The sequence below is a fragment of the Rhipicephalus microplus genome, chromosome 5 (assembly GCF_043290135.1).
Source record: "Rhipicephalus microplus isolate Deutch F79 chromosome 5, USDA_Rmic, whole genome shotgun sequence".
NCBI classification, from domain to species: Eukaryota; Metazoa; Arthropoda; class Arachnida; order Ixodida; family Ixodidae; genus Rhipicephalus; species Rhipicephalus microplus.
In genome coordinates this window covers 175,519,370-175,547,114 of record NC_134704.1, presented here as the reverse complement: position 1 = coordinate 175,547,114, position 27,745 = coordinate 175,519,370, and the positions used below count along the sequence as shown (strand labels likewise).

The 27,745-nt window shown below is 46.8% G+C and overlaps 1 protein-coding gene across 1 annotated transcript in view; it reads left to right on the top strand.

The window, feature by feature from the left end:
- The window catches only part of LOC119174111 (monocarboxylate transporter 10), a 206,336-nt gene that overhangs the window by 74,885 nt on the left and 103,706 nt on the right, over positions 1–27,745 (top strand). The window contains exons 5-6 of the mRNA XM_037424918.2: positions 4,503–4,592; positions 8,217–8,336. Of these exons, the coding sequence (XP_037280815.1) occupies positions 4,503–4,592; positions 8,217–8,336 (210 nt within the window). The remainder of the gene's footprint in view (positions 1–4,502; positions 4,593–8,216; positions 8,337–27,745) is intronic.

Here is a 27,745-nt window from a genome sequence, read left to right as displayed (position 1 = left end):
AGCTGCTGGTAACTATTAAACCGAAGTTTAGGTTACATATACTTTGTTTGAAGCTGAAGCTCTTCAGCCCCATTTGCTCATTTCCGACGTGCGCAGATGACCCAGCGAAAGCAATCGATCGCTATCAAGGTGTGCACGTGTTTAACTTAGTGATGCGCTTGTGAGGGTTGATTTTTGCGTATGTGCTGTGCCGCATAGTCGACGTACCTGGCAATGCTAAGCGGTGTGTTCTAATCGTTTTTTCAGCATTGAACACCAACTATAATGGGTAATGGGGCGAAGTTTAGCAGACCCCACAGCACTACTCGCGCGGATTGAGCAAAATTGTGCCAATACGTATTTTCACATAATATACCGGAACCTCTGGAGTCTTCCCCGTCAGTTGCACAAATATCACAGCACATTCACGGAGTGAATGATGATGATTGGGGCGAAGCGTCTGTCAGCCCGTCCATGCTTCCGTCCGTCCGTCCGTTCTTGCTTCCGTCCATATATGCGTCCATACATGCGTCCGTTTGTCTGCCCATGCGTTCATCGGTCCATACGTTCCTGCGTCCATTCATCTGTCCGTCCGTCTTCTAGTCTGTCTGTCTGTCTGTCTGTCTGTCTGTCTGTCTGTCTGTCTGTCTGTCTGTCTGTCTGTCTGTCTGTCTGTCTGTCTGCTCATGCGTTGATCTAGTGAACATTCCAAGTACCACCATCTCGTATCTCGCATCCTCTGTGGCACATACACGCTCTGTGCGTCCATCCATCCGTCAATCCACCTGATTGTCTGTTCGTCCACCCATGCGTCCGTCCGCGCGTCCATCTAGTGAATACTATGTATCGCCATCTCCCATGCCTTGTGGCACATACCCGCTCTAGAGTGGGTATGTGCTACCGGCGGCTATGTACGACAACGGTGGATGGACAGATCCACTCCTTAAGAAGCCTCGTCTCTAAAATTGTCACAGCTCATCACTGAGACAATGAGCAACAATAATGCCTGTCGCACTGAACTTGAGAAGAGTTGCTGTTTTCGCCGATCACTGGGTGCCTGTTATAGTGCGCACAAGATATAACACCACGTAAAAAACTTTCGGACATTCCTGCTCATGTACAAAACCTTCGCAATTAGCTAAAGATAAAAAGTAGTCGTTCTCGCCGTTGCATTTCGAAGCAATTCAATATTTGTGCGGATAGAAGCTGCTTTCGTGGCGTACGCACACGCTTAGTCGTCTGCTTCGTAGAGCCTGTTTCTGCAGTAGCGCTACCAGGACCGGAAGTAAGTTTTGAACCGCTTTTCGTGCATGGCGGAGGTGGATAATTTGGCTACTGAACAGGCTCTACCAATGTTGGGTTGTACGCTGTCGACTGTCGATTGAAGAGATTCGAAGGACATAGCGGGGTGATAGGAGGCAAAGTCTGGCGCAGAGAATTTAGAGCTTCGTGTTGTGCTGCAAGAAGCTGGTGGATGGAGGTAAAGCGACTTTCCAGTCGTTTTTCAAAATCCACCATGGCCGTGTTAATAGCCATCTGGATTCCTTCGGAGAGGTGGAGAGATGTATGGTGGACTTTCGGTCTACGGTGCTTGCTAGTGCATGTTTCGGGGGTGTGTGCGTTCATGTTGGAGGAGGAATAGATGTTAGCGGGAATAGAGGATGGCATTAAGACCACTGATTTCAGCTACTGTTCAAGTGCGTACATTCGCGCTTGAAGGAAATCACTTGGTTACTTCTTAGCTGTAGTTTGAGCGTTTTGTGCAGCGAGCTGATGTCGGACGGAGGCATTTTCTTGCTGTACTGCAATGACCGGCGGTTAAAAAAGGTGAGCCAGGAGCACCGTGGGCGGATGTCGAATGCGTTGGCTTAGAGGCGGGTTTAGGCGCCGCTAGTGCGATGGGTGGAAAAGCAGAGAACGACTTGATGGGTGGAGCTGATGAGGGACCACGTGTAACTTGCTTGGGTGAGTGCGCGGCAGCTGGAAGTGCCAGGGTTGTCGTGGGTAGTGGTGAGTGTCAGGTACCGGGGCCCTCAAGCACTGAGGACGCTGGACATTGTGGTGTTTACAGTTGGAACTATGCGTGGATTGATTCCCGTCGCAGACGATGCAGCGAGGATGCAAGTTGGTGGCAACCCACCAGACAAAGGGATTTGAGTTCCGGTGCAGTGATAGCACAGCTGCTGCCTTGGTTTGGAGTACACGTTGGTCCTGTGGCCGGTCGAGCGGCAATTGAAAGAGGCTTCCACCTTACGGTGGAATGGAAGAAAGTGAAGCTGGACACCGTGGCAGAAAATTGAGCATGGGGTAATATGAGGTTCATGAGGGTAACCAAGATGTGAGGGGACTGGTGCGTGCGGCGGCCGCCCACGACAGAGAGGTTAGGATTGCTTGCCTGGAGATCGTCGAGGATGGCTTAGATGGGGAAGTAGTCAAATCCGCGGCAAAGTATGACCCCCAGGGCATCATGGCGGGGAGGTGTAGAGGTGGATGGTTAATGTGTTTCCGGAAACCATGAGGGAGGTGATGCGGCGGTAGGCTTGAGCACTAGCAGAGCCCGCGACGCTGAGTGTAAAAGCGTTTTTGACAGCGTGGATCCACACCGTGTCGCGAGTTGTGGGTGGGAGATCTTGCACTCACTTTACTGATCTGAGAGTGAGACAGAGAGAGACAATAAATTAGGTGGGCATAATAGATTAAAAGAGAGGCAGGTTAGTTTGCCACCACTACGGCGTCTCTCATAATCATATGGTGGTTTTGAGACGTTGAACCCCACAAATCAATCAAATCAATCAATAATTATTCTCTGCCTACTTTGAGGGTAGGCTGAGCGAACGCCGGTCTGTCATTAAAAAGCCTTTACCCAACCCATTTTATCACTTTTGCTAAGGAAAAAGCCTTATATGCTTCACTTAACTGCAAATTTCACCCTCCGGGGCTATCATCTCGCGGTGTCAGCAGCGAGTGAAGCAAACAGTTTTCATCACGCGATGATGTCACCATATGAATTCATCATGATGTCGCAATCACAAAGCGTGTAACGTCACCATGAATTCCCAAACTTCGACGTCACTCCACATAATGCCGCTCTAGCGCCCTTCTTTGAGTGGCGTACAAAAGCAGAGAGAGCGCAACTTCAAGAGAAGAAAACGAAGACAGCGCTTGGAATTAATTTTTAACTATGAAAAGGCTTGTAGTTATTCTGTTTTTCACAGTAGATGTGATAATGAAGATAATGCAATGACAGCAGATAATATTTTTAGTTTCGATGCCTCTGCCTTGGGACATTGCCACAGAAACGTATTTGATGCAGTATGTAATTTTATTCAAGAATCTAAACGCATGCCAATATAACGTCTCCTTTATTATATTCTTGAATAACACTTGTGATATATTTGGTATTGCGAATAAATATTGGACATTATTTCAATTTTGATTGGGTGGTGTAAACTCAACTTTCTGGTCTACTAAAAATTTTAGTCTTTTGATATAGCATTTTCTTCCTTTTTTCCTTATTGATTCATATACTGTTATTTCTTATTTTATTTTTGATAGATAATTCAACGTTCTATTTTTCTGAGCTCTCTTTAGCAATAGGCTAGAAATTAGTTTACGGTGTCCGCATACAGACATACTAGCTTTCTTGGCCAATCCTCTAGAGTGGGTATGCGCTATTGTTCACAGGCCACAATCGAAGAAACAATGCAGTGGAACGTGAAGCCATGGCTCGTGTTATCTGGTTCCTCGTTAAACATTTCTATTTTTTAGCAAGCATTGTGTAAAAACATTTACAATATAAGGTACAGTGTGGCCGATCCCCCTTGTGTGCATGAGCCAAGATCTTCTAGGCCACAAGACAAGACAAGGTGAATACACAAGAAACCCTGCGAGCTTTTTTTGATGTTTGATTGGGAGTTTTAGTCAAATCGTGCCGGTGTTCGGAAGTGTGGTTTGGAAGGTAGGAAAGATTGTCACATGTCCGCATGCCACCAGAAAAGGATGTCACGTTGCAAACGAACTCACCCTGGCGTGCTTAGAAGAGAAATAAACAACTTGGCTTCATCTTCGCAGTAGATAAAACATTTACCCCTGTGGTACTTGATTCTCAAGTACCACGCCACGATATCAATTTCAGTGCCCCATTCAGTCTGTTGAAATGAGATGTGTGTGCTCATTTGAAGGAAACGTTTTTTCTTCACGAAGAACTAAGTAATATATCACGTTAAATGCGTCAGCTGAATTATTGCTCTGATGTTTATTATATATACGACGTGACTATGTTTTTGTTTTATAATGTTTTTTGTCTATAGCGCTTACAGCTGTGTAAAACGCAATGCATCTGCAGCCCTCTCTACGCCCCCAGGTCCTGTCTAGCTGCTTGCACAGCTTTTTTTAGGAGGGGGGGGCACCTAGAGTGTGTTTGAATACAATGTTCTCTGAATTCATGAATTACTCATCTGTGAGTGGTGTTCTAAATGCCTAAAATGCAAACTGAAAGTACACTTATACTGTTTTCTGTACAGGTAATGGCCATACTGACTCTATCAGTGGCTTTATGCGGCATCGCGTTCAAAACACCGCTGGTCATGCATAGCTGGATTGACGAGGAAAAGGTACGTGTTTTTTCTTGCAGTAGTATCACTGCAGCACTCACTAAATGTTTTCAATAGTTTATTTAGGGCCGATAAAGCTAGCACTGTAGCTATGACACTAATTTCTGCGTCAGTTACAATGGACGCAGGCTAAAGTTCTGCGGTTTCTCATGAAATTGTGCAAGAAGGGTTCAGCCATTCACACGGCATAGTGCAAAACTGGTTAAAGTGCTCGACTGCTGACTCGAAGATCACGAGACAGAATACTGGTGGGGCTGCCGCACTTATATAGAAGCGAAATGGTAGAGATTTTCGCGTTTCGATTTAGGTGAACGTTCGCGAACTTCAGGTGGTTAAAAATTTCACTGCTCTCTGCACAGGCGTCCCTCAAAAATATATCCCTGTTTTGGGTTGTGAAACCCCTGCAATTGCTTTAACTGAGGCAATGCTACTGTTCATTGTGCTTACAAACGTCATTCCACCTTGCACAGTACTTTCGCCTTAAAGTAAGCCGAATAGGTTTGAAAGCCTGATGTATGTCACGCACAACGTTATGCATAATTTCAAGAAGGTCAAAGCCTGGCCCCGAACCTAACAGACAAACTTCATATGTGTTTAATAAAATTGATTCTCTTCACGTCTTTTACAATCATACATGTATTTGGCTATTTATTTGTGTACATACTTTAGCAAAGTACATACTCTTCTTCTCTAAGATGACTTTCGCACATCCCTAGCTACACCATATTGTTTATGCTGCAGTTCATTATAATAGTGAAGAACCACTGCTGAGCATGTTAAGTTAATGAAGAGGATTTATGACCCGTTTTTTGTTTTACAGAAACTTAAGAAAAACGTTCTTGGTTGGAACCTTTTACACAGAACACGCGGGAATGAATGGGAAGCTTTACACTAGTCACTGACTGCACTAAAGCTGCATGTTTTGTCGCCTCATGCTTTTCTGCACGTCTGCCACAAAAGTATACGGTTCTGCACGTTATTCCTCACCTGACATGGCGGCAGAATGGGCTAATATTAAAACAAGTACAGACAATGACATGGGTCTGTGGCAAAACATGAGATAGCCTGGCGCCGGCGTCCAAGTGTGGCTCAACACTGGTATAATTGTATACCTTGCACCTGTACAGCCCAAATACATATCTTCTATTGGTTCCATGACACACAAGATCCAGCTGTATATTCGTTTGAAGCCAAGGAGAATTCAAGTATGCCTTCATTATAACGTATTAATAGGTACAAGAGACAGAGAATATAAGCTAGATAGGGTTGTTAAATACAGGATCTGCGCGGTAGACAACGACGTGCCTAAATACCATTCAAGTGTACATGACAGTTATGCTACAGAGAATAAGAGAGAAAAAGGAGGGTCCAAAGATTAACTATATATTGGCATCCGGTTTGCTACCCAGCAGTGTGGGTGGGGAAACAGGGGCAAAAAAGGAGGTGGAGAGAGGGAGAAAAACAAAAACGCACGTGCACTCATGAGAAAACAAAAACGCACACAGGAATGTTGTCCTGGTTGCAACTGTTTAGAAAGCGCAGTAGCGTTTTCAGGGCCTTCTTTTGTGATGTTACATCCTGTCGATTTATTAATTTTTTCCCCTCGCTGAGGTTGATTATCTAATTTGCTCAATTCCTTTCGAAGGCATAGTCATTGTCTACTATATACTTTAGGCGTGGTATAACTGTCAGCCCAAGCGCATGAATAAACAGAAAGCAAAAGAGGACAAGCGCTTTCTCGCAGTTGCGGGAAAGCGCTTGTCGTCTCTTCCTTTCTGTTTATTCGTGCGCTTAAACTGACAAGTATAACATGCATATCCAACTAGCCCAACTTTCTATTCGGTCGCAATTCATACTCTATGCAGTTACAAAGGATGCGTCGTATGGTTTCTTCGTTGCCACAGTGGTCACAGGCTGCAGTGTCGGCCAACCCAATGCTAAAAACGTAAGCTTTGGTAAACACAACGTCTAGCCACTGCCTATATAAAACGGTCTTCTCTGCTTGGCGAAGCCTCGACGGGACTTCAAGACTTAACGTAGGGTCAAGAAAGCACAGCCGGCAATGCTTGAAGGGCGGCTGATTCTAGTGTAACCTGGTTTGTCGGCGAGCAAGCAGCGGAGCTTTTATGAAGCATCTGTCCTAATGGGAATGTTGGAATCATTCCTGAAATTGTGCCGGATGGTCAAGTTTTTTAAAGAAAACTCGGGATGTGAACGTTCGCCCTTAAGAAAAAATCAGCGCCCTCAAATACACTAAGAGGCTCCTAAAGAAGGCTTTTTCAGTACAAACCGTAAGTATGTCACCGAACGCCACATTTTACTCTCGGCATGGAGTGTCGGCGCCATCGAACGTCCCGCTGTGTCAGGGACGAGTGATGGAAACATTATCATCGCGAGATGACGGCACTACTTGACGTCCCAGGTGGCCAAAATTAGTGACGTATTTGTGACGCCACAGTGACCTAACGTCACACCAGGAAGTCATTACATGACACCGTAGCTTGTTTCAGGTTGTCTGATCTCAGAGGCAATGCTAAACCAGGTGAGGTACCTCGTAACTTTGAGGCAGTGAAAAAGCACATTAGAAGCACGAAGCTTCCGAAGGTTGGCGGGGCGGCAAGAGTAAGTCGGATGAGAGGAAAAGGAAGACGGTTTTCTGTGTAAGGTCGTCTTAAGTGAATGTCTAATAGTCCCAGTGAGTTTTTAGCGTATTCCTTCACTCGACGAAAAATGAGTGAATTGCACAGAGACTTGGCGTGGATGGCCTAGGCAGCTGAAACTGCTCATTAGGCACAAAATGAAGAAATGCGGTTGCGTAGAGCACCTCTACAAATTGGGTCTCGGTGGGACAACGACTGGTGCTAAAAAAACTCATATTTATTTTAATTTGTATTCTACTAGGAAGACGAAAAAACGAAGTATGACGTGAAGTCACACTTTGCGAGGAATTGTGCTATAGTCATTGAACACAGGCGTGTCGTTCATTCAGCCCGCACTTTCAAGTGCGAAGTGGCATTGAAATGTAGCACCATGCCGAGCATGTTTAGTCTAGTCCTGCAAACAACCAAGCATTTTCCTGCACAACAAGTTGGCGCATGACAGATTTACTATTCAATGAAAGGAGAACTTTTTTGAGGGCACAGGTCAATTATCCCAATTTATTTGCTGCGAAATGAACAATATAGGCTGTTCTATCACACTTCCTTGCACTTCCATGGTTTTGACCAATACTGTGCGTTGCACAGTGAAAACGTCCACGCACAGCGCAATACGTGCTTTATAAATGGAGAAAGCACCAGAACTGAGTGGTTGCGTGATACCAGCGTCAGTTAACACCAGTCACCATGCATGCTGGCTTGCTGTCATAACGACGGTAATCGATGTTACCTGTCTTTGGAGGCATAAGCTCACTTGATAAACACTCATATTTTACAAACCGTTTAGATCCTGGGCACTTCAGCCCTATCACTGCAAAGTGCAACAGAAATGGTATATTTGGCATGTATATTTGTGGACTTCAATGGCTACGTAAATATCGAGAGCGACAAGGCATGATTGCGCCGCATGCCTACTACTTGTCCTAAAATTTACGCCAACACGAATCTGATAATGCTCTCCTTGCAGGAACCAAGCGGCTGCTGTGAGGTACTGAACAAGTCCATATGGAAGAATCGACGGTTTGTCGTCTGGGTGATCGCTATCCCATTGGCGCTGTTCGGCTACTTCGTGCCATACGTTCACCTTGTGAGTATTATTCTTGAAATGCTTGTTTCTATGAAAAGCGCATCGCAAAAGACTTCATGCGGTGAACCGTTCTTCTAATAACATTATCGGTATCGATGTGCCTTTACGGATGAAAATTCCCATAAATCACTTGAATGCGAACTGTTTCTAGAGAAGAAAGTTTTCTAAAATGATATGAACGATAACGAAATCTTGATGTATTCTAATATATTCTTTGGTTATGGAAATTCAAGGTGCGTTCAAGAGGCCGAATAGTTGTGGGTGTTCCAATAGTGAAAGGAGCAAATGACACCAAATACGAATGTTTGAGGAAGATTACCTGCGAGTACACTAAACTTTTATGACATACGATAAATAGCAAAAGGGCTTTTGTGGAGACCGTGATGCAATAAGTTAGGCCTATATGGTTATAATATAAAGTAAATGAATGAACTAGTTCATATTTGCATGGTTGCCTTACAAAGAGACCTAAAAGTAACAACAGTTTACAGTTATCCTGAAAAAAAGCATGGTAGAAACTAAGAATCCACACGTTCTTCACCGCCACCTATTATTGAACGCCGAAAGCCTAATTGTCACGCAGATATCCTAAAGTAACTTAGTCAATACGTTACTAACCACTCCCAATCAACAATGATAAACGATCAGTTATGTAGCTCAGTACTAGTCACATATGGCGTTCTTCAAGAATCGTTTCTTGGCCCTTCACCATTCCTAATAATATATATTACTGAGTCACGTCTCTTGTAACATCACAATTTTTGCGGATGATTGTGTCATTCATCGCACTATATTTAACACCCAAAATCAAATTGCTAAGCAGAAAAATCTGCATAACATTGCTACTTAGTGTGATGATTGACTGATGACCCTAGATAAAAATATATGTAAGGCTGTTTCATTGTCTCGCAGTGCTAATCCCCTAGATTGTTTTAAAAAAGTTAAGAGCACGCCTGTAAAGATCTTTCATTAATATAAATATCTAGGAATTACTCTTTGAGAGGCTGCAATTTGGCATGGTCATATGTATATTATAATATTATCAGCTATCGAAATCTTCGGTTATTTTAGCGTAATGTTCGTGAGGCTACCGAAATGTTCGGTTACTCGCTCGTCACTCACTCGTGATACCAAGACGGCAGTACGTATTGCGCATAATCGTGTCACAATATTCAATAATTCATTAAAATTACTCGTATAATATAAGCATGTCAGCTTTCAAGGCAGAATAATGTGTATTTCAGCTCTCTGATCATCGAAGTAATTCCAGTCACGCATTATATCACACTGTCTTTAACAGCACCCCTAATCAAGCATCATACATCGAACCCACTGTAAGCCTTTCTTACCGCACCTTTCTTCCACAGCAGCTAGCACGCCCACTGGTCACAACTTTGCCTCGTTCAGTCCAAGTACTTTCAAAGATGGGAACGGCCTCCCTGCTGAAATGGCCGCATTAACCTGCTCGTACTTTCTTCAACGACGCATAATTATACAATTCAAAATAATTTGAAGTGTAAATCATGTGAAAAATTGTCAAACCATCTCTTATGTGACGATTTCTTCGGGAGACCTTCAAGGCAAGTAAACTGAGCTGAATCAAGGCAATAACACTTCTGGACCTTGAATTTTGAAGTGTGCAGGAAAAAATATTTATACGATGGTGCAGATTTTTCCAAATCCAGCGAAAGGCTAGTTATAGGCATGTGACAAACCTAAATGGTGATTTCTGAATAAACGTGAACAAGTGAGATGGTATCATCGAGTGAATACTTAGCATTAAGCAGAAACTCTATCTTTTTTAGTTTACTAAGAATGAATCAATTTGCCTCATTTCACTGTGAATGAAAATTGATATAACAGCTAAATATGAGTCGACATAACCGGGACTTGACTATTCATTTTTCCTTCACAGCTTCAATATGCCACGTTCTATTTCTCAAGTTTTGTTATCGACCCAAAACACTACACAATTCTCAGCGCAAACCACGCCAGCAGTTTTCGAGAAGCTTCCGGACTTTAGTAAATCATTTCGATAAAATGTCGCCCACACTGCGAACTGTACAGATTATTCTAGAACCTACGCCACCACCAGCGATAACGCTAGAACATTCGATGGCAAGAGTATAAATGCCGACGCACTTCGCCGCTTGTGAGTAGTTGATCGACGGCCGACGCTCCGTTCGCGGCTATCAGTCCAAGACTTCTACTGCAATCGGACTTTTCGTTTACCGGGCACAGGTTCGCCCAAATAAACAGTTCAATTCCAACACAAACGCTCCTGTCTTCGGCCATGTCATGACCCCGTGACATCTGGTGGAGGTGCTGCTTCTTTGATGTTCCGGACGCCCCCTTCAAGCCGCGACCCCAGCCGAAGCGGCAAAGAAGACACGGACGCCAACCCTGAACAGCGAACAAGCGGCCGGCGGAGGGGACTACAACCAGAGTACGGGCCCCTTCCTGAAGCAGCCAGGCAGACCCGGATCCCGACATCAACTACAGCAGCCATGACCGCCCCCGTGCAGCCTGCACCACTCCTGCTCCAACAACCCAAAGAGCCGCCAACTTTCCGCGGTTCGCCACTGGAAGACCCGGAAAGCTGGATCAAAAGGTTCGACCGCGTCGCCGCTTTCAATGACTGGACAGACGATGACAAGCTCCAGCATGTGTATTTCGCCTTAGAAGATGCTGCTCGGACCTGGTTCGAGAATCAAGAGCAAATCCTTCAAACATGGGACGTCTTTCGCGACATGTTCCTCACCATTTTCGCAAGTGTGGTGCGCAAGGAGAAGGCTGCAGCTCTTCTCGAAACCCGCATGCAGATGCCAAACGAAAACGTGGCGCTATTCGAGGAAGACCTGATAAAACTTTTCCGCCACGCTGACTCCGACATGTCCGAGGAGAAGATGGTCCGTCTGCTCATGCGAGGAGTAAAACATGAACACTTCGCCGGGTTGATCAGAAACACGCCAAAGACAATCGCCGAATTATTTTCAGAAGCATCTACGACAGAGAAGACGCTCGAGATGCGCACGCGGCAATATAACTGTAGCTTCTCGTCTACAAGCTACGCCGGTGTTCAAGGGCTTGGAACCACTGACTTGCGTGAAACGATCCGAGTGATTGTGCAAGAAGAGCTGCGAAAATTACTTCCTTCAGCGCAGCCTCACGTGGAATCCATCGTGGACGTCGTACGCCAGGAGATCCAGCAATCGCTGGGCGTTCCTCAGTCTCAAGAGCCTCAGCTGCATGCCATGAGCTATGCTGCTGCAGCCCGTCGCCACGCCCCTCCTCCAGGTGCACGCCAAAACGCTGCCCCATCGCATTTCCATCGCCAGACGCCACCACCGCTACCACCCCCACGACGTCCTACCGTTCGCCAGCGGCCCAGCGCAGTGCGCCGAGGAAGACTGACGTCTGGCGCACCCCTCACCACCGCCTGCTCTGCTACCACTGCGGCGAGGCCGGACACACATACCGCCGTTGCCAGTACCGACAGATGGGACTGCGTGGCTTCGCCGTCAATGCACCACGTCCACAGCCAGGAGAACGGCCACTTGACATCACCGACTACCTGATAGGAACCCAATGGAAACCACGAAGTCCTTCCCGTTCGCTGTCACCCAGCCGCCGCATGTCGCCGCAACCCCGGCAGTACTCTGGCCCGACGCGGGGCTGGTCTCCTAGCCCGTATCCGGAAAACTAAGGGCCAAACCCGATAGAGGTGCGGTTGCTGTGCGACGAACTACCGAAGATCCTCCGATGACGGCGACGACGCGACGGAGCTTTCCGAACACAACACCAACCTTGCAAAGCCCTGACGGTGAAAGCTCACTTACCGAAGGTGGCCTCACGACGCAACGTGGAAGCAGCGGAACAAGCCGACGCAGCCGTGATCCGACGCCACGCCCTAACTGTAATGCGAGACGGCGAACTAGCGACCTCGACGTTCTTATCGACGGCCACAGTGTGACCACTCTCGCCGATACTGGAGCCGACTATTCCGTCATCAGTGGGTCGTTCGCCACGAAGTTAAAGAAAGTTAGGACAGCTTGGGAAGGCCCTGAAATCCGCACAGCCGAAGGTGATCTCGTAACGCCTGCAGGAATCTGCACAGCGAGAGTCACCATTAACGGCCGTATTTATCCTACAGACTTCGTACTCCTACAGCGTTGCTCGAGAGATATCATCCTTGGTATGGACTTCTTATGCCTCCATAGGGCTGTCATCAACCTAAGAACAAAGTCGATAATGTTATCCACAGAAGAAGCACTACCACCGCGCACGCTGTCAGAAAACCATGCCTTGAATGTGCTGGAAGAACAAGTCACCATTCCGCCTCGCTCCAGCGTCATTACTTCAGACGGCGCTCCTAAATCATCTTACTTGAAAGACGTCGTTGAAGGCAGTCTACATCTGTTGGTCACCCGAAATGATTGCGTCACAAGAGGAATTGAAGAGCTGCGGGGAGGCAGAGCAACGGTTATGCTCACGAATTTCAGCAATGAGTACAAACATGTGAACAAAGGAACAACGGTCGCATACATCGAAGAAATTGTGGACGCCACCAGTGCTTTCGCCCTCACTGATTCTGCGGAACCTGCTCAGAGGAACCAAGCCCCTTCCACAGCTTTCGACGTGAATCGCACGCTTCCAAACCATAAGCACGAGCAGCTCAAGGCCTTGCTCCTGCAATACGAAGATTGCTTTTCATTGTCATCAAAAATTCGGCAGACCCCAATCACTAAACATCGCATCAAAACCGAAGAAAATGCCAGACCACTCCGTCAGAGTCCTTACAGGGTTTCGACGCGAGAACGTGAGGCCATGAAGAGACAAGTTGATCAGATGCTGCGGAATGACATCATCCAGCCGTCCAAGAGCCCATGGGCGTCCCCCGTGGTGTTAGTGAAGAAGAAGGATGAAGGATGGCACCCTACGTCTCTGCGTCGATTGTCGCCGCCTGAACAAAATCACGAGAAAGGACGTGTATCCTTTCCCACGAATAGACGAAGCACTTGATCGGCTCCATAACACCAAGTACTTTTCGTCAATGGACCTCAAGAGTGGCTATTGGCAAATCGAAGTCGACAAAAGAGACCGAGAGAAGACGACGTTTATAAAACCAGACGCCCTTTTCGATTTTAAGGTGATGCCCTTCGGTATTTGCTGAGCGCCTGTAACTTTTCAACGCCTTATGGATACAGTACTGGCAGGATTGAAGTGGCAGACTCGCCTAGTGTACTTGGACGACGTCGTCGTGTTTTCCTCGAGTTTTGAGGAGCATTTTCGGCGCCTTGAAGCTTTACCTAAAGCCACCAAGAAGTCCGGACTCACACTGAAGCCAGAAAAAAGCAGATTTGCGTACGAGGAGCTCTTGCTTTCTGGGGCACGTTATTAGCAAGTCCGGAGCTCGTCCCAATTCACGAAAAACAGCCGCCATCGCCGACTTCCCGCCCCTCACTGACAAAAAGGCGGTGCGCCGATTTCTGGGCCTGTGCGCCTAATATAGGCGGTTCGTGAAAAACTTCGCCCGCATCGCCGATCCTCTCACTAACCTTGCCAAGGCCGACGTGGAGTTCAAGTGGCAAACGCCGCAGAAACACGCTTTCCAGGAGCTTAAACATCGCCTCCAGACGCCTCCGTTACTTGCCCCTTTTGACGAAATCGCCGAGACAGAAATACACACTGACGCAAGCAGCGTAGGTCTTGGCGCCGTTCTTGTGCAGAGGGCTGACGGACTTGAAAGGGTTATTAGTTATGCCAGCCGATTGCTATCCAAAGCAGAAGCCAATTATTTCACAACAGAAAAGGAGTGCCTCGCCATCATCTGGGCTTCGTCGAAATTTCGCCCCTACCTCTATGGCAGGCCCTTCAAAGTTGTGAGCGACCACCACGCCTTGTGTTGGCTAGCCACCTTGAAGGACCCTTCAGGTCGCCTCGCACGATGGAGCCTGAGACTTCAAGAATATGACATTACCGTTGTTTATAAGTCTGGCAGAAAACACTCCGACGCCGACTGTCTCTCTCGTGCGCCTGTCGACCAACCACCACCCGACGACCCGGATGACAACTACTTCTTGGGAACAATAACTACCGATGACTTCGCTGAACGACAGCGGGCCGACCCGGCACTTAAGGCCCTATTAGAATACCTCGACGGCAGGACCACCCAAGTCCCGAAGGTATTCAAGCGCGCACTTGCGTCATTCTCCCTGCGAAACGGTCTTCTCCAAAAGAAAAACTTTTCACCGCTTCGAGCCAAGTACCTCCTTGTGGTGCCTTCAGTTCTGCGACCAGAACTCCTGCAGGTCCTGCAAGACGATCTAACAGCAGGGCACCTTGGTGTTTCTCGCACGCTCGCGTTGATACAAGAAAGGCACTATTGGCCACATCTTACCACCGACGTCACTCGTTATGTGAGGACATGCCGGGACTGTCAGCGACGCAAGACACCACCGACAAGGCCAGCGGGACTTTTGCAGCCAATCTAACCACCTTGCCGACCTTTCCAGCAGATTGGTATGGACCTACTGGGGACGTTCCCGACGTCGGCTTTCGGAAACAAATGGATCGTGGTAGCTAACGACTACCTCAACCGCTACGCCGAGACAAAAGCCCTCCCAAAAGGCAGTGCATCCGAGGTAGCTAAGTTCTTCGTCGAAACTATCGTCCTACGTCACGGCGCAACGGAGGTCCTTATCACCGACAGAGGAATGGCATTTACTGCCGACTTAACTCATGCGATCTTGCAATACAGCCACACAAACTACCGCCGGACGGCAGCGTACCACCCACAGACCAACGGCCTCACCGAGTGGCTAAACAAGACGATCGCCGACATTCTGACAATGTACGTCGATGTCGAACACAAGACGTGAAACGCCATTCATCCGTACGTGACCTTTGCATACAACATGGCGGCGCAGTAGACGACGCAGATATTTCCAAACAAATTGGTCTACGGAAGGAGCCCGGCAACGACGCTCGATGCCATGTTACCCAACGTCACCGACGAAGAAAACCTTGATGTGAGTGAGTACCTTCAACGCGCCGAAAAAGCCCGACAACTGGCGCGTCTCCGTATCAAGAATCAACAGACGACCGACAGCCGCCGTTAAAATCTTCGACGAAGCTTCGTGGAATACCAGCCCGTTGAACGTGTTTGGTTGTGGACGCCGATACGCCGACGTGGACTAAGTGAAAAGCTTTTGCGACGGTATTTCGGACCGTATAGGGTGGTTCGACGTCTCGGCCTACTTGATTATGAGGTTGTTCCCGACGGCATCACGAACTCTCAACGACGCCGATCGCGACCTGAAGTCGTCCATGTCGCGCGCCTCAAGCCGTTTCATGCGGGTTAACAAACTGAAACAGTGTTTTTTTGTACTAATATTGTATCGTAATTCATTTATTGTACTCTCTTGCATTATTGTTGTAACTTCATCTTAGTTAAAGCATCGGATGATGTCTTTTTCAGAGGGGGGCAATGCCACGTTCTATTTCTCAAGTTTTGTTATCAGCCCAAAACACTACACAATTCTCAACGCAAACCACGCCAGAAGTTTTCGAGAAGATTGCGGACTTTAGTAGGTCATTTCGATAAGATCACGCCCACTCTGCGAACTGTACAGATTATTCTGGAACCTACGCCACCGCCAGCGATAACGTTAGAACATTCGATGACAAGAGTATAAATGCCGACGCACTTCGCTGCTTGTGAGTAGTTGATCGACGGCCGACGCTCCGTTCGCCGCTATCAGTCCAAGACTGCTACTGCAATCGGACTTTCCGTTTACCGGGCACAGGTTCACCCAAATAAACAGTTAAATTTCAATACAAAGTCTCCTGTCTTCGGCCACGTCACGACCCCGTGACAATACAAGCAAGCGAACATTCATCAGCCCGCTGAGGTAATTCTTGAAGTAAAGGGTACCTAAATGCGCCAAAAGTAACGAATAATTTTTAGTAGATTCCTGACGGGGTGCCTATAAAACTCACAGAAAATGAGAAAAAAACATGGCTGATTCACCTGTCATCGGAATCGGTAAAGCACGATAGTGAAACTTGTCTTCATAGAGGTTGCTGAGCATTCAACCTGCCTTGCTTCGCCACAGACACAAAAATAAATACTTTAGGAGGAAAATTTAATGTTAAGTGAACGCCGGCATGCAGCTCTAAGCTTGCAGCTCCCTGGCTCACTTCTCAAGCAGAAAGGTCACATGAAAAGAAAATACCCTGGATGAGCGAAAACTAAAAGTGAAAATCCTTCTCAGCTTGATAGTTGAAACGGGCTGCTCAAATACAAAGAAGGGTGCACAAAACTAGCACACAAGTATAAACAGAATCAGCGCGAACGGACAATGATATCTGATGCTGAACACCTAAAAACCACGATATGATTATCAGAGGTGGCGTAGAGGGTGTATAAAATTGTGTAGATGAAGAGAAGTGGTGGTATTATTGTCATAAAAATAATCAGCGGAAGGCTTTCCCATGGTGAGGGCGGCTCGTCCCTTTCTTACCATTTTGGCGCCGAAACTCGGGAAATGGGCCTTCGGAGGTCAACCAAAAAAAAACTTTATAAATTTCGGCCGCATCCGTAGTCTTGACGACTTCGGTGATGCACGCATGGGTGAAGCTAATGTGCGAGGCCTAATGCTACCAGTTACCTATATCATAGAGCATGACATCTCGACGACACCCGAGTCTTTGATATGTGTGAGCCCTCTGCGATGGATGCCTCAAGACGCGGTTGACCAGCGATTTCTCTCGTTTACGACATTGAACCGGATCATGGAGGCCCTTTTCTAAAGGCGGACATCAATCACCTGGCAGCCATCGAACGTCTTTGGCAAATGAATTGTGCATTTTGAAGTAGTTATGAAGTATTTATCAATTTTGATTGACCAGTACGATTCAGTCAGAGTAATCGTCAAAGGAGTTGAGAATGGAGTTGACATCAATCTCTGAGAAGCTGAAATGAAGGATGCAGATGTGTATGTTTACCAGATTATTCAAGCTAGAGTTAGAGCAGAATCGCAGAAACATTCAACTCTCGGCAGGCGCACCTAGACACAATCTGGCAACGTGTTAGACTGCAAGTAAAAAAGAAGTACTTTCTCCGACTATGTCACCACAATCTAGTAATTACCTCTGCAACAGCGATTTTGTCTCACAGATTCTGAATGAGTCGACTTCAGGACAAATAGAGGAACGTAGTGAGCACATAGAAGCTAGGGTTTCCACTATAGTTAAGGCCTCATCCACGTCGCTAGGGATCTCGTCAGCATGCTGTACCCATGAAGCTAATGATAAGACATCTGCAACAGCTCTTGTGTTCGTGGTGGAAGATATTTGTACGATTGAAAGGCTGGAAGATTTCGTAAATCCAAAATTACATCAACGAGATATCAAGGATGTGTTCAAGCCAACGTTGAAAGACTCAGATGTTGTCAGGCTGTGTTCGCCATGTGTACAAGTGTCCCACCAATAATCAAAGCCACTTCATGAGGCGAAAAAAAACTGAAGAAAGAGCACGAGACCTCAGAAGCAAGCCCCTTGCACTGCTTAAAAGATCTCTTCTAGCAAGTTGTAGATGTCAAGGTAAGGCAATGGGTATGGTAGATCTTATTTGGTAGATAAGACAGAGCAACAAGGCTGGTGCTTCTGAGATGAACAAAACTAAGAATCTGCCCAAAACGAGCTACAGCAGAACGTCGTGAAAGAGTCAGCATCATCGTTATAATGCGAATGGAAACTGATCGTAGACCTCCAAAGTCCCTCATGGGGCACACATATTATGAAGTCTTGGTAGTCGTGGTAGTATTATGAAGTCTTGCTACTACTGTGACCGCGATAGCTACAGTAGTAGCATGGAGGGTGAGACGAGCGCCACGGTGGGGAATAGAAGGCATTCGGGGCACCTGCAGGGAGATAGTTCGGTCAGGTGGGCCAAAGGGTCAGGGGGCACGGAATGGTAGTTTACCGGTGGAGCGGCAGCAACTGACGCGTAGGATGGACGCGGCAATGTCGTGTGGGTGTCGATGCGAGGCACGGCAGCAACTTGAGGGTACGTGGATATAGGGCGAGAGCCAGGTGGCTGTACGGGCACAGAGCCAGTCAGGGATGTAAGTTCGTCCCTGATGATATCACGTAAGGGCACTCCCGAAGGCTGTGTAGGACGCGGTGTAGGAGGTGTGAAGCCCATGGGCCGCTATTCTTCGCGTATAATGTCCCGGATGCAGCCACGCAGATGGCCATGTGACGTTGAGTGTTGGTGGCCAATGTCCGGTTGGAGGCGAACAGAGTCCAGCGAATCAAGGCGCTGGCATGTCGTCACGACATCAGCGATGGTAGCTCGGTTTTGCACAGCGAGGGCATTAAAGGCAACAGGCCCAATGTCTTTCAATAAATGGCGCAATTTGTCTGATTCCGGCATGGATTGATTGACACGCCGGAACAGTGCGAGGACATCCTCGATGTATGAAGTGTACGATTCACCGGGATGTTGTCGGCGAGTATCGAGTGTCCTCTTCGCGATGGCGGATCGAATGTCAGGTGTCCCAAAGACGTGTCGCAGCTGCTGCTGGAAGGTAGCCCAGTCGGGTAAGTCAACGACGTGGTTAAAATACCATGTCTTCGCGACTCCGGTCAGACAAAAAGGCACGTAACGCCGTTTGGCAGCCTCGTCCCACCCATTAGCGGCACTTATGAGGTCGTAGTCATCGAGCCAGTCTTCTACGTCTTCTCCGCGAAGACCCAGCACCTCTACCACGTATGAAGTCTAGGTAGTCTTGGCTGCGTCAGCGTTTATTTGAGGAAAGACCTCGCAAAACGAACGGGCAGAGCCAGTACTCAGACGATGACGATGATGATGACCCAGAGTGGCAATGAGGACAAAGAGACAAGCGGATGATGGTGATTGTGATCATGCAGGGATGAGGACGATGTAAGTAACAAATGCCGACAATATAAAGGCGCGAGTGAGGAACAAGCGTCGTAAACACCGCTGGAAGGGCAGGCACAGGAAGAAATTCGGATGATACCACCAGTACTGACATAGAACTTGTACCAATACTGATGAATATTGTGTACTCAGAATTCATGTGTGCTTTCAGTTTTCATTGTCGTCAGGCGCCATGGGGGGCGGAAGATGAAAAAAATTGTGTAAACTACGACAAGTGGTAGTATCCTAATCGTGGGCAGATCAATGTTGTAATAAACAAGAGGTCAGTCGAAGGCTTCGTCATGGCGATGGTGACTGGTCCCTTTCTTGACGGAGAGGTGGCTTCGAAAATTGCGATCACCTGGTGTTCTTTAACCTACGCCTTAATCAACTGCCACAATTATTTTCTGTATCCGAGCAGCACACTTCATGTCCAGCTGCGGCCTCTGGAGCAAATGAAAGGATCTATGTATGATGCCTTGAATTCTCAATTTTGAAACCGGAAGCGCTTGTTGCTCTCTCATTATAAAGTTCCTCGTTCTCCAAATGGGGAAATATTTGTTCCTAACATGTGCTCTCTTCAATTTCAACTCTAGCATAAAACGTTCAAATTGCCGTGCTCCGATGGTAAGCGCGTGCGCATAGCAACACGTAGAGCTACGAATTTTAAAACGCACCATCGTGCCCATCATATCGTCTCACTAGTCATCATGTCGTCTCACTAGGCATAACTACGAGGCTTACCTGAATTGACGCTTATCTTCACGTGTACTCAATAGAATTCCAAAGAAGCGTTGATGCGCCTTTTCAGTACTTAATGATCAGAAGCATGAAATACGTAAAAGGTTGTCTTGAAATACAGATTTCTCCCAATTCTTTAAGGTAATTCCTTGATAAATATATCATATGTGGCCATCTTGTTCAAGCAAAATGTCTTTACTGTTTCGCATCCATTCTTGGTTGAAGCCACTATATAAAAGGCGTCATGAGCACCGAATGCGTGAAATATTGTTGTTAAAAGAATGAACATCATGATCAAAAAAACTCATTATTTATTTATTTATTCATTTTACGTTGGGGCCAAATAGCATTACAGAGGGTGTGGTTTATTTACAATAAAAGATTTAAATGAGCAAAAAGCATTGAATACGGTTAGAACGTACGAATAAATCTCTTAAAATACAATGGCTGCTAGCACACCGAACCTAGTTATACAATGTTAGCTATTGCAACAAAACGAACTTATTTCACAATGTTAGCTAGTGAATCACGGAAGAAGTTGTTAACGCTAATAGAATCAATGTCACCGAGACGTCTGTTTCACTCCTTTGATGTGCAAGGCAAAACTAAATTGTAGAAAGTTTTTGTGTTGCATGAAGGGATGCCTACTTTGTGATGGTGGTCAATGCGACAGGATATGTGTTGTGGGGAAGTAGTAGTTGGTCATGAAAGATGGGATGATCGCATATCTTGTGAAATAGAGATAAAGGGGAAACGTTTTCTGCGAGTTGCTAAGAAAAGGAGTGCAAAGGATGATTTCATGGTTGATATGCTCACGGTTCTGTTATAATTGGACAATATAAAACGAACAGAGTTGTTCTTAACAAAGTAAAGGGAAGTTACCAGATTATCATAGGCGGGGTCCCACACGGCTGTAGCATATTTTAGTTTAGAGCGTGTTAGTGTTATATAAAGCTGCAGTTTTAATCCACGTCGAGCGTTAAAAATTTACGTCGTTAATAGCCAAGCGTGCGGCTAGAATTGTTAATAATGTATCCAACATGAGGTTACCATTTAAGGTTAATGGTTATTTGAGCTCCAAGATACTTATAACAGTTAACATAATCCAAAAAGTGTTATTAAGATAGTAAACAAATGAAGTAGTGCAAGTTCTTGATACACGCATGATTTTACACCTTTCAAAGCTTAGGTCCATTAGCCACTTTTCCTAGCTAGATATGGCGTTAAGCTCAGACTTTCTCATGAGTCGAGTACTATCTTTCTCATGAGTCGATTCAGACGGACTCAGATTGAGCCGCGAGTCTCAGTCTGAGTGAGTCCGGGTGAGTAATATTATGCTGAGTTTGAGACCGAGTGTGTCCTGTCGAAGAGTTTTTCTGAGTGTGAGTCCAAGTGAGCGCGACTGAAGAAATTTTTGTTGAGGCTGAATCTGAGTGAGCCCTAATAGGGAAATATATTTTGTGAGTAAGTCAGTTATGTCGCTGTCCACATACTATAAGAAAGCCAGATAACGTAACAAGAACGATGGTTTCTTGAGCAGCTTGTATTTATATTAGGTGCATTTGACGTTGCCGTGACGTGCCTTGATAGCACTGTATCGCGCTGACACATCATCTCTCCCCCTACGAAAGCCATAACGTTCAGGTTGTTTCCGTGACCGACTTGATCTTCGCAAGAGTAGTGGTGCTGGGTCTGATTCTGTCACCGTTTTTTTCGGGCTGTCTTGCACAGTTTCGGCGTTGGCTTTGACTGGCTCCTGCTTTAATTTTTGGCCAGGGTCACTGTCCACCGACTCCGCTCGATGTCTCAGCTGATCTAGATGCCGTCGGTGCAGTTCTTGAGCACAATCCACGGTCACCATTCTCAGACCTTGATGGTCTTGCACTACTCCTCGAATGCATCTTCGACTTCTTCCAAAACTGTGCATCCAAACCAGGTTACCTGCATTGAACTTTCTTGCACTTGCTATGGATGAGCCATCAGCATTCTTTTCTTTGGGTTTGATGCTGTCAGAGTCCTTTAATACCGTTCTGGTCACGAAACTTCTCCGTCACTCTATGGGAGGGCGATATGCTGCCAAGAGTGGCCGCTACGCGGCGCAAGCTGAGATATAGGCCACCGCTTCGTTGCGCCCGGCCATAGCCCGGCAGAACGCATTGGCAACGGCGGCAGCTCAAAGGCGTTGCGTAAAGGCAGCTCGTGACATTCCTTCGAACAAAGTTTCTGCATCAGCGTCACGAAAACTTCAAGGGCCAGTTCTCCACGTTCAAGGTCGACAGCATGAAAACTCGAAAGAGCAATGCCTAAGACGTGCTGTGTGACGGGCTGCAGCTATGGATACAGGAGCAACAAGGAAAAGGCGTCGCTCTTCTGTTTCCCCAGTAGCGCCGAACTTCAGGAGAAGTGTAGATATCATTTCTTAACGCGAGAAAAAAAAACAAAGCCTTGCGGGCAACTGTGCGCGGTTCATGCCCGGCAAGTGGGGGCGGAAGCCACAGTGTTAAGCATAATGGCTGTGTATGTTCTCGGGCTGCAGCGTGTGCTGCTTCCTTTCCCGCCATCCCTAGATGCCCCAGGATCCAGGTGAGGTAGGACCGAAAGCAGGACGTGAGGGGACAGAAAGCAGAAAACTTGACTGGGTCCCACCCCCTCCCCTTACAAGGCACTGAGTGTGTAACATTACTGAACACAGCCATAATAGTTTCTAGTCCTTCTCTTCTCCAAGGTATTTTTTGTATTTTGTGTAAATAAAGCGTGTTTTCGAAATTGCTCCTTATTAAATGCACCTGATGGGAAGCTTCCATTCATAAGTACAAACCTATAGATACTAAGCGGCGTATCATTAGTATCAAGTTTCGAATTCATTGCATGCTTTACATCGTAACCCCTCGCCTAAGCATAAAAAAGTATGGCATGGTATCCAGGTAGTGTGACAAAGGTCGCGGAGCAGCTAGGACTGTCATCGAAACGAACTTCCAGATGAGGCTGCTGTACTTCCCTTCCCGAAAAAATCGTCGGTTGTCGATCAGCCGCTAATTATTGCAGTTCTACGCAGTAAGCATAAGGAAACGTCAAAAGACGGGTGTCTCAACTAAATTGCATGTGAAAAAAGGAATCACTCAGATGTTAGGCACGTAAAACTCGTGCCTATTCAAGAAGCACGCTTAATACCGAAGCGAGCGGTCGCAAAAGCGCTGAGCTGCTATAACCGCGACATCGAAACTACCCGCGTCAAGAAAGCCATCAGCGCTCACAAACGCGTGTCCAGAACAACTGCGCATCTAGGTGCAGACTCAATTGAAATGTCTAGAATAAAACATCTAGCTTGACCATTCCCTACTTTCGATTACTTGGGTTGCAGCACGCGAGAGACGAGCCGGATATAAACCAATGCGATTTCTTCTGTCTTACCTAGTCGTGTTTTATTCCGTTCACCTTCCTCCCCGTATTCGTGGCACTACCAAAATAGAAAGCTTTACTACCGCATAAACAGAATCGCTCTTTGGCCAGGCGCGAACACGCTGTCCAGCAGATCCAGCCGTAGCTGCTCGCATCGGGAGCACGGAGCATGAGCATTGTCTTTAAACACTGGCGAGCAACGACGTACCGCTTCGAGGCATCGTAAGTAGACATATAACAAGACTAGGAGGTAATTCTTAACAAATAGCGAAATCGCGCGGTGTTAAAACACTTTAAACGCGCTGCTATTTATAAGGTTGTTCCGGGCTCCCAGGCAAACTACGTGTGCGTTCATAAGTAAACAGCTTTCATTCGTCGTCGACACTGGATCACCTTTACACTAATCTAATGGCATTGCTGCTTTCAGTGACGTTTATTAAAAGGTAACAGGGGGAACAGCACGCACATAATCACTTCGAAACGTCGGCAATAGTGCGCATATAATCCTAGGACTAGCGGCGGCTTGTGGCCCCCTTACGACTGGTGGTGCCGCTAGCGGGAGATTTTGTCCCTATATCAACCTTTGGGTGGAGTTTTGTGACCGGAAAGCAATGAAGGACTCTGATGCTGTCTATATTCATTTTAATCTGATAACACAACGAATGTTCTTCCGCAGACTTTCCATCTTTTCCCGGAGCTTGGTGGTATCTGCAAAAAATTGATCCAATCTTGTTATGAACTCACATGCCGGATTTTTCTTTATACCTTCATTAAGCGTACGCACCGCTCTTTTGGCTAAGTCATTCGATTGTTGATGATATGGTGCTGTTGTTAGTTGCTGTATATTGTTACTTGTGAAGAACTCGCAAACATATGAGCTCACGAACTGTGGCCCATTGTCTGATACAAACGTTTTTAGAAGCCCGAACCATTCAAATATTGAACGCAGACCACTGACCGTAGTTTCAGACGTAGCAGTTTTTATTGATATCACTTCTATTGTTTCGTTTCGGGAGTCAACGATGACTAAGATTATGTGGCCGTCCATCGGCACCGTGAAATCGGCTTGCAGACGGCTACAGCTCTCCCCAGTCGCTGGCCAGGATGCAGGCACCTGAGCAGGCGGCATCGCGAAAGCCTGTGCACAAACATCACATGATTTCTTCAGTCACTCAACGTCTAAGTGTAGTGCCGGGTACCAAAATAGCGTGCTGGGGATACTCTTCATGGTAACTAAGCCAGGATGAGTCTCATGCAGCAGGCTTTGTGAGTGTCTTCTTGCCGCTACAGGTACAAGAATGCGATGGCCCCAGTACACCAAATTGTCATTTACGGTCAGTTACATCCTTCTGTTGAAGTACGGCTGGTACTTCGTGACCTTGGGGGCGGAACCGCAGCCTTTCTTGTGAAATTCACTCGCTGACTTTTTGAAGAGTAGGGTCCGGATCGGTCATTTGTTTCATCCCTCGAGCGCACATGGTTGTTTCCTCTATCTATTGGGCAAAAAAAACGTATTTCCGTTCATCGGAATGGCCTTCTCCCTGCTCTGTAACCGGCAGCGGCAACCGGCTGAGTACATCTGCGTTCGAATGTTCACTGCCCTTACGATACTACCCCGTATAGCTGTAGTTAGAGAGAAACAAGGCCCTACGCTGAATACGAGTGGGTGCCATCGGTGGTATGGCCTATCTAGTATTTAATAACCTAGTAGGAGTTTTATGGTCAGTTACCAAGACAAACTCATGACTGTACAAATACTTCTTGAACCGTGTAAACCAAAACACAAGTGCTAGGGCCTCTTTTATTAACCGTGAGTAATTGTATTCTGCTTTTGCAAGCTTTCTGGAACGGAACTCAATCGGGTAATCAACACCATTGACAGGGTGGGACAAAATCACCCCAATGCTTTCACAGGGGACGCGTCGCATGCTTCCTCAGGGGACACGTCGCACTCCAGCTTCGATGCCTTATCAGGATTAAAATGGGCCGAAAACTTTGATGCGTCTGTTGCCTCTTTAACTTTCCGAAAACATTCTTTGTGCTCCTGATTCCACTGTCATCTGGCTCCTTTATGGAGAAGCGCAGACAACAGTGCCAGTGTGGTTGCTAAGTTTGGCAAAAAGTTGCCGCAATACTTCACAAGACCCGAAAATTTTTCAGCTCACTCATTGATGTGGGCTCCGGCACTTCGTGAACTTCCTTAATGTTCTCGTCTGTCAGCCGAAACCGTTAGCGTCGATACGATGGTGGAGGAAAGGGACCTTGCCTTGTCGAAATTTGCATTTTTCCTTGTGCAACCATATACCATATTCCCGTAATCTCTGAAACATTTGACGCAGCCACGACATGTCTCTTTGTTTTTCCGTGACGATGATATCATCTAGATACACCTGTACTCCTGGAATATCGCTCAGAAGTGCGTCGATCTGTCTCTGAAACACGGCTGGTGCTCAACTTACGCCAAAAGGCAACAATTTGAAACAAAAAAGACCCTTTTGCGTGTTAAATACTGCTATTTTCTGGCCGTCTTGATCGAACGGTAACTGGTTGTAAGCCTGTGCAGGCCCAACGTTGTGAAAACTTCCCCGCGATTCAGCTTTGCGAAAATATCGTCTACTCGCTGCAACGGGTACTGCTTTGTCACAGTGGTCGCGTTGACAGTCATCTGAGAATCTCCGCAGATTCTGAGCGACCCATCTTTCTTCATGACAGGTACGACTGGTGTTGCCCACTCGGTGGTTTTCACGGGCGTAATGACATCTTAGGCAACTAGCTGATCCAGCGCTTCGCACATCTATCCTGCAAAGCGTAAGGTACGGTGCGGATGTTGCAAAACCACGGAACTAATTTTTTTATCTTGAATATCAGTGGTGGCGTCTTACAAAGTCTAAGACCTAGAGCGAAGACATCAGAATTTTCGCGGAGCAGGGCCTCTATTTCGTGTTGGCTTCGTTCAACTTAATGGGGTGCACGCTCGTGACGTTTGTCAGCATCGAATTTCCTATTTCATTAAAAGCCTTTATCGTGTCTTTGCCACATAACGATGGTCCCGTACTATCAACTACTATCATCGTTACTTGCATATCTTTGCCGTCACATCTGGCTGTCATACGTAGCTGTCCAAGCATAGGAAGTTCGCCCAATAGGCAGGTCAGTTTTAGCTGCGTTTTGTTTGCAACGACGGCCACTTCTATTCGTACTTCCGAAACTCAGATGCTGAAATGATGCTTGCAGGTGATCCAGTGTCCACCAGCATTGTCAGAGGAATGCTATCTCAGGAACGCTATCTTTGCAAATGAGTCTCACCCCTGCGGATGCTTGCTTCTTGATCAAGGACGGCCTGTATAGTGTACAATGCCTCAATATTATCCGAGGTTGAGCAGCCTTCCACTGACGCCACGTACACCCCTTGCGTTCGTGCATTTGCATGTGAGATCTGGCGGGGACCCGACGGGGCTGACAGGCACATTCGTTTCAGGTGGTCTTGGCACACCGTGCGCAGGTGTTTACATTCCTCCGCTACATGCTTCTCGCTACCACACTGACCACATCAGCCACGAGTATCTGTTTTCGGTCATATTTTCTGAGTATGGTCCCTCTGGCGTGCGAAATTTACAGCACTTCGGTCGGTAAAATGCACTATTCGGGCGTTTTCAGCGGCATTTTGTACCGAATTGGCAAAGATTTTTTGTACCGAATTAGCAAAGATTTAGCCTGACGTCTTCGTCATACACGCTACACACAATTCTGTTCCTCAGCATGCGCTCCAACGATGTCACAAAGTTGCACTTCTCCGACAGCTGCCTGATTTTGGCAATGAAATCCTCAACAGACTCTCCAGCCTTTTGTGTTCGCATGAAGAAGGCTTAGCTTGCGGCTGTTTTGTTGATTGATATGTGAGGTTTAACGTCCCAAAACCACCATATGATTATGAGAGACGCCGTAGTGGAGGGCTCCGGAAATTTCGACCACCTGGGGTTTTTTAACGTGCACCCAAATCTGAGCACATGGGCCTACAACATTTCTGCCTCCATCAGAAATGCAGCCGCCGCAGCTGGGGTTTGATCCCGCAACCTGCGGGTCAGCAGCCGAGCACCTCAGCCACTAGACCACGACGGCGGGGTGTGGCGGTCTCGTTGACGTGGAGGGTTTAATGTTCTTCCAAATACCCGACAACTTCGTCGCAGCTGAGCTCGTTGACCTTCTTTGGGAGGCAACGGCCCTGAACGACTCCCACTGACCTGCCTGTTCATGACGATATCAAGAGTGCCCGTTTCTTTGCTTCGTCTGCGATGTTATGATTTTTAAAGTAAGCCTCCAA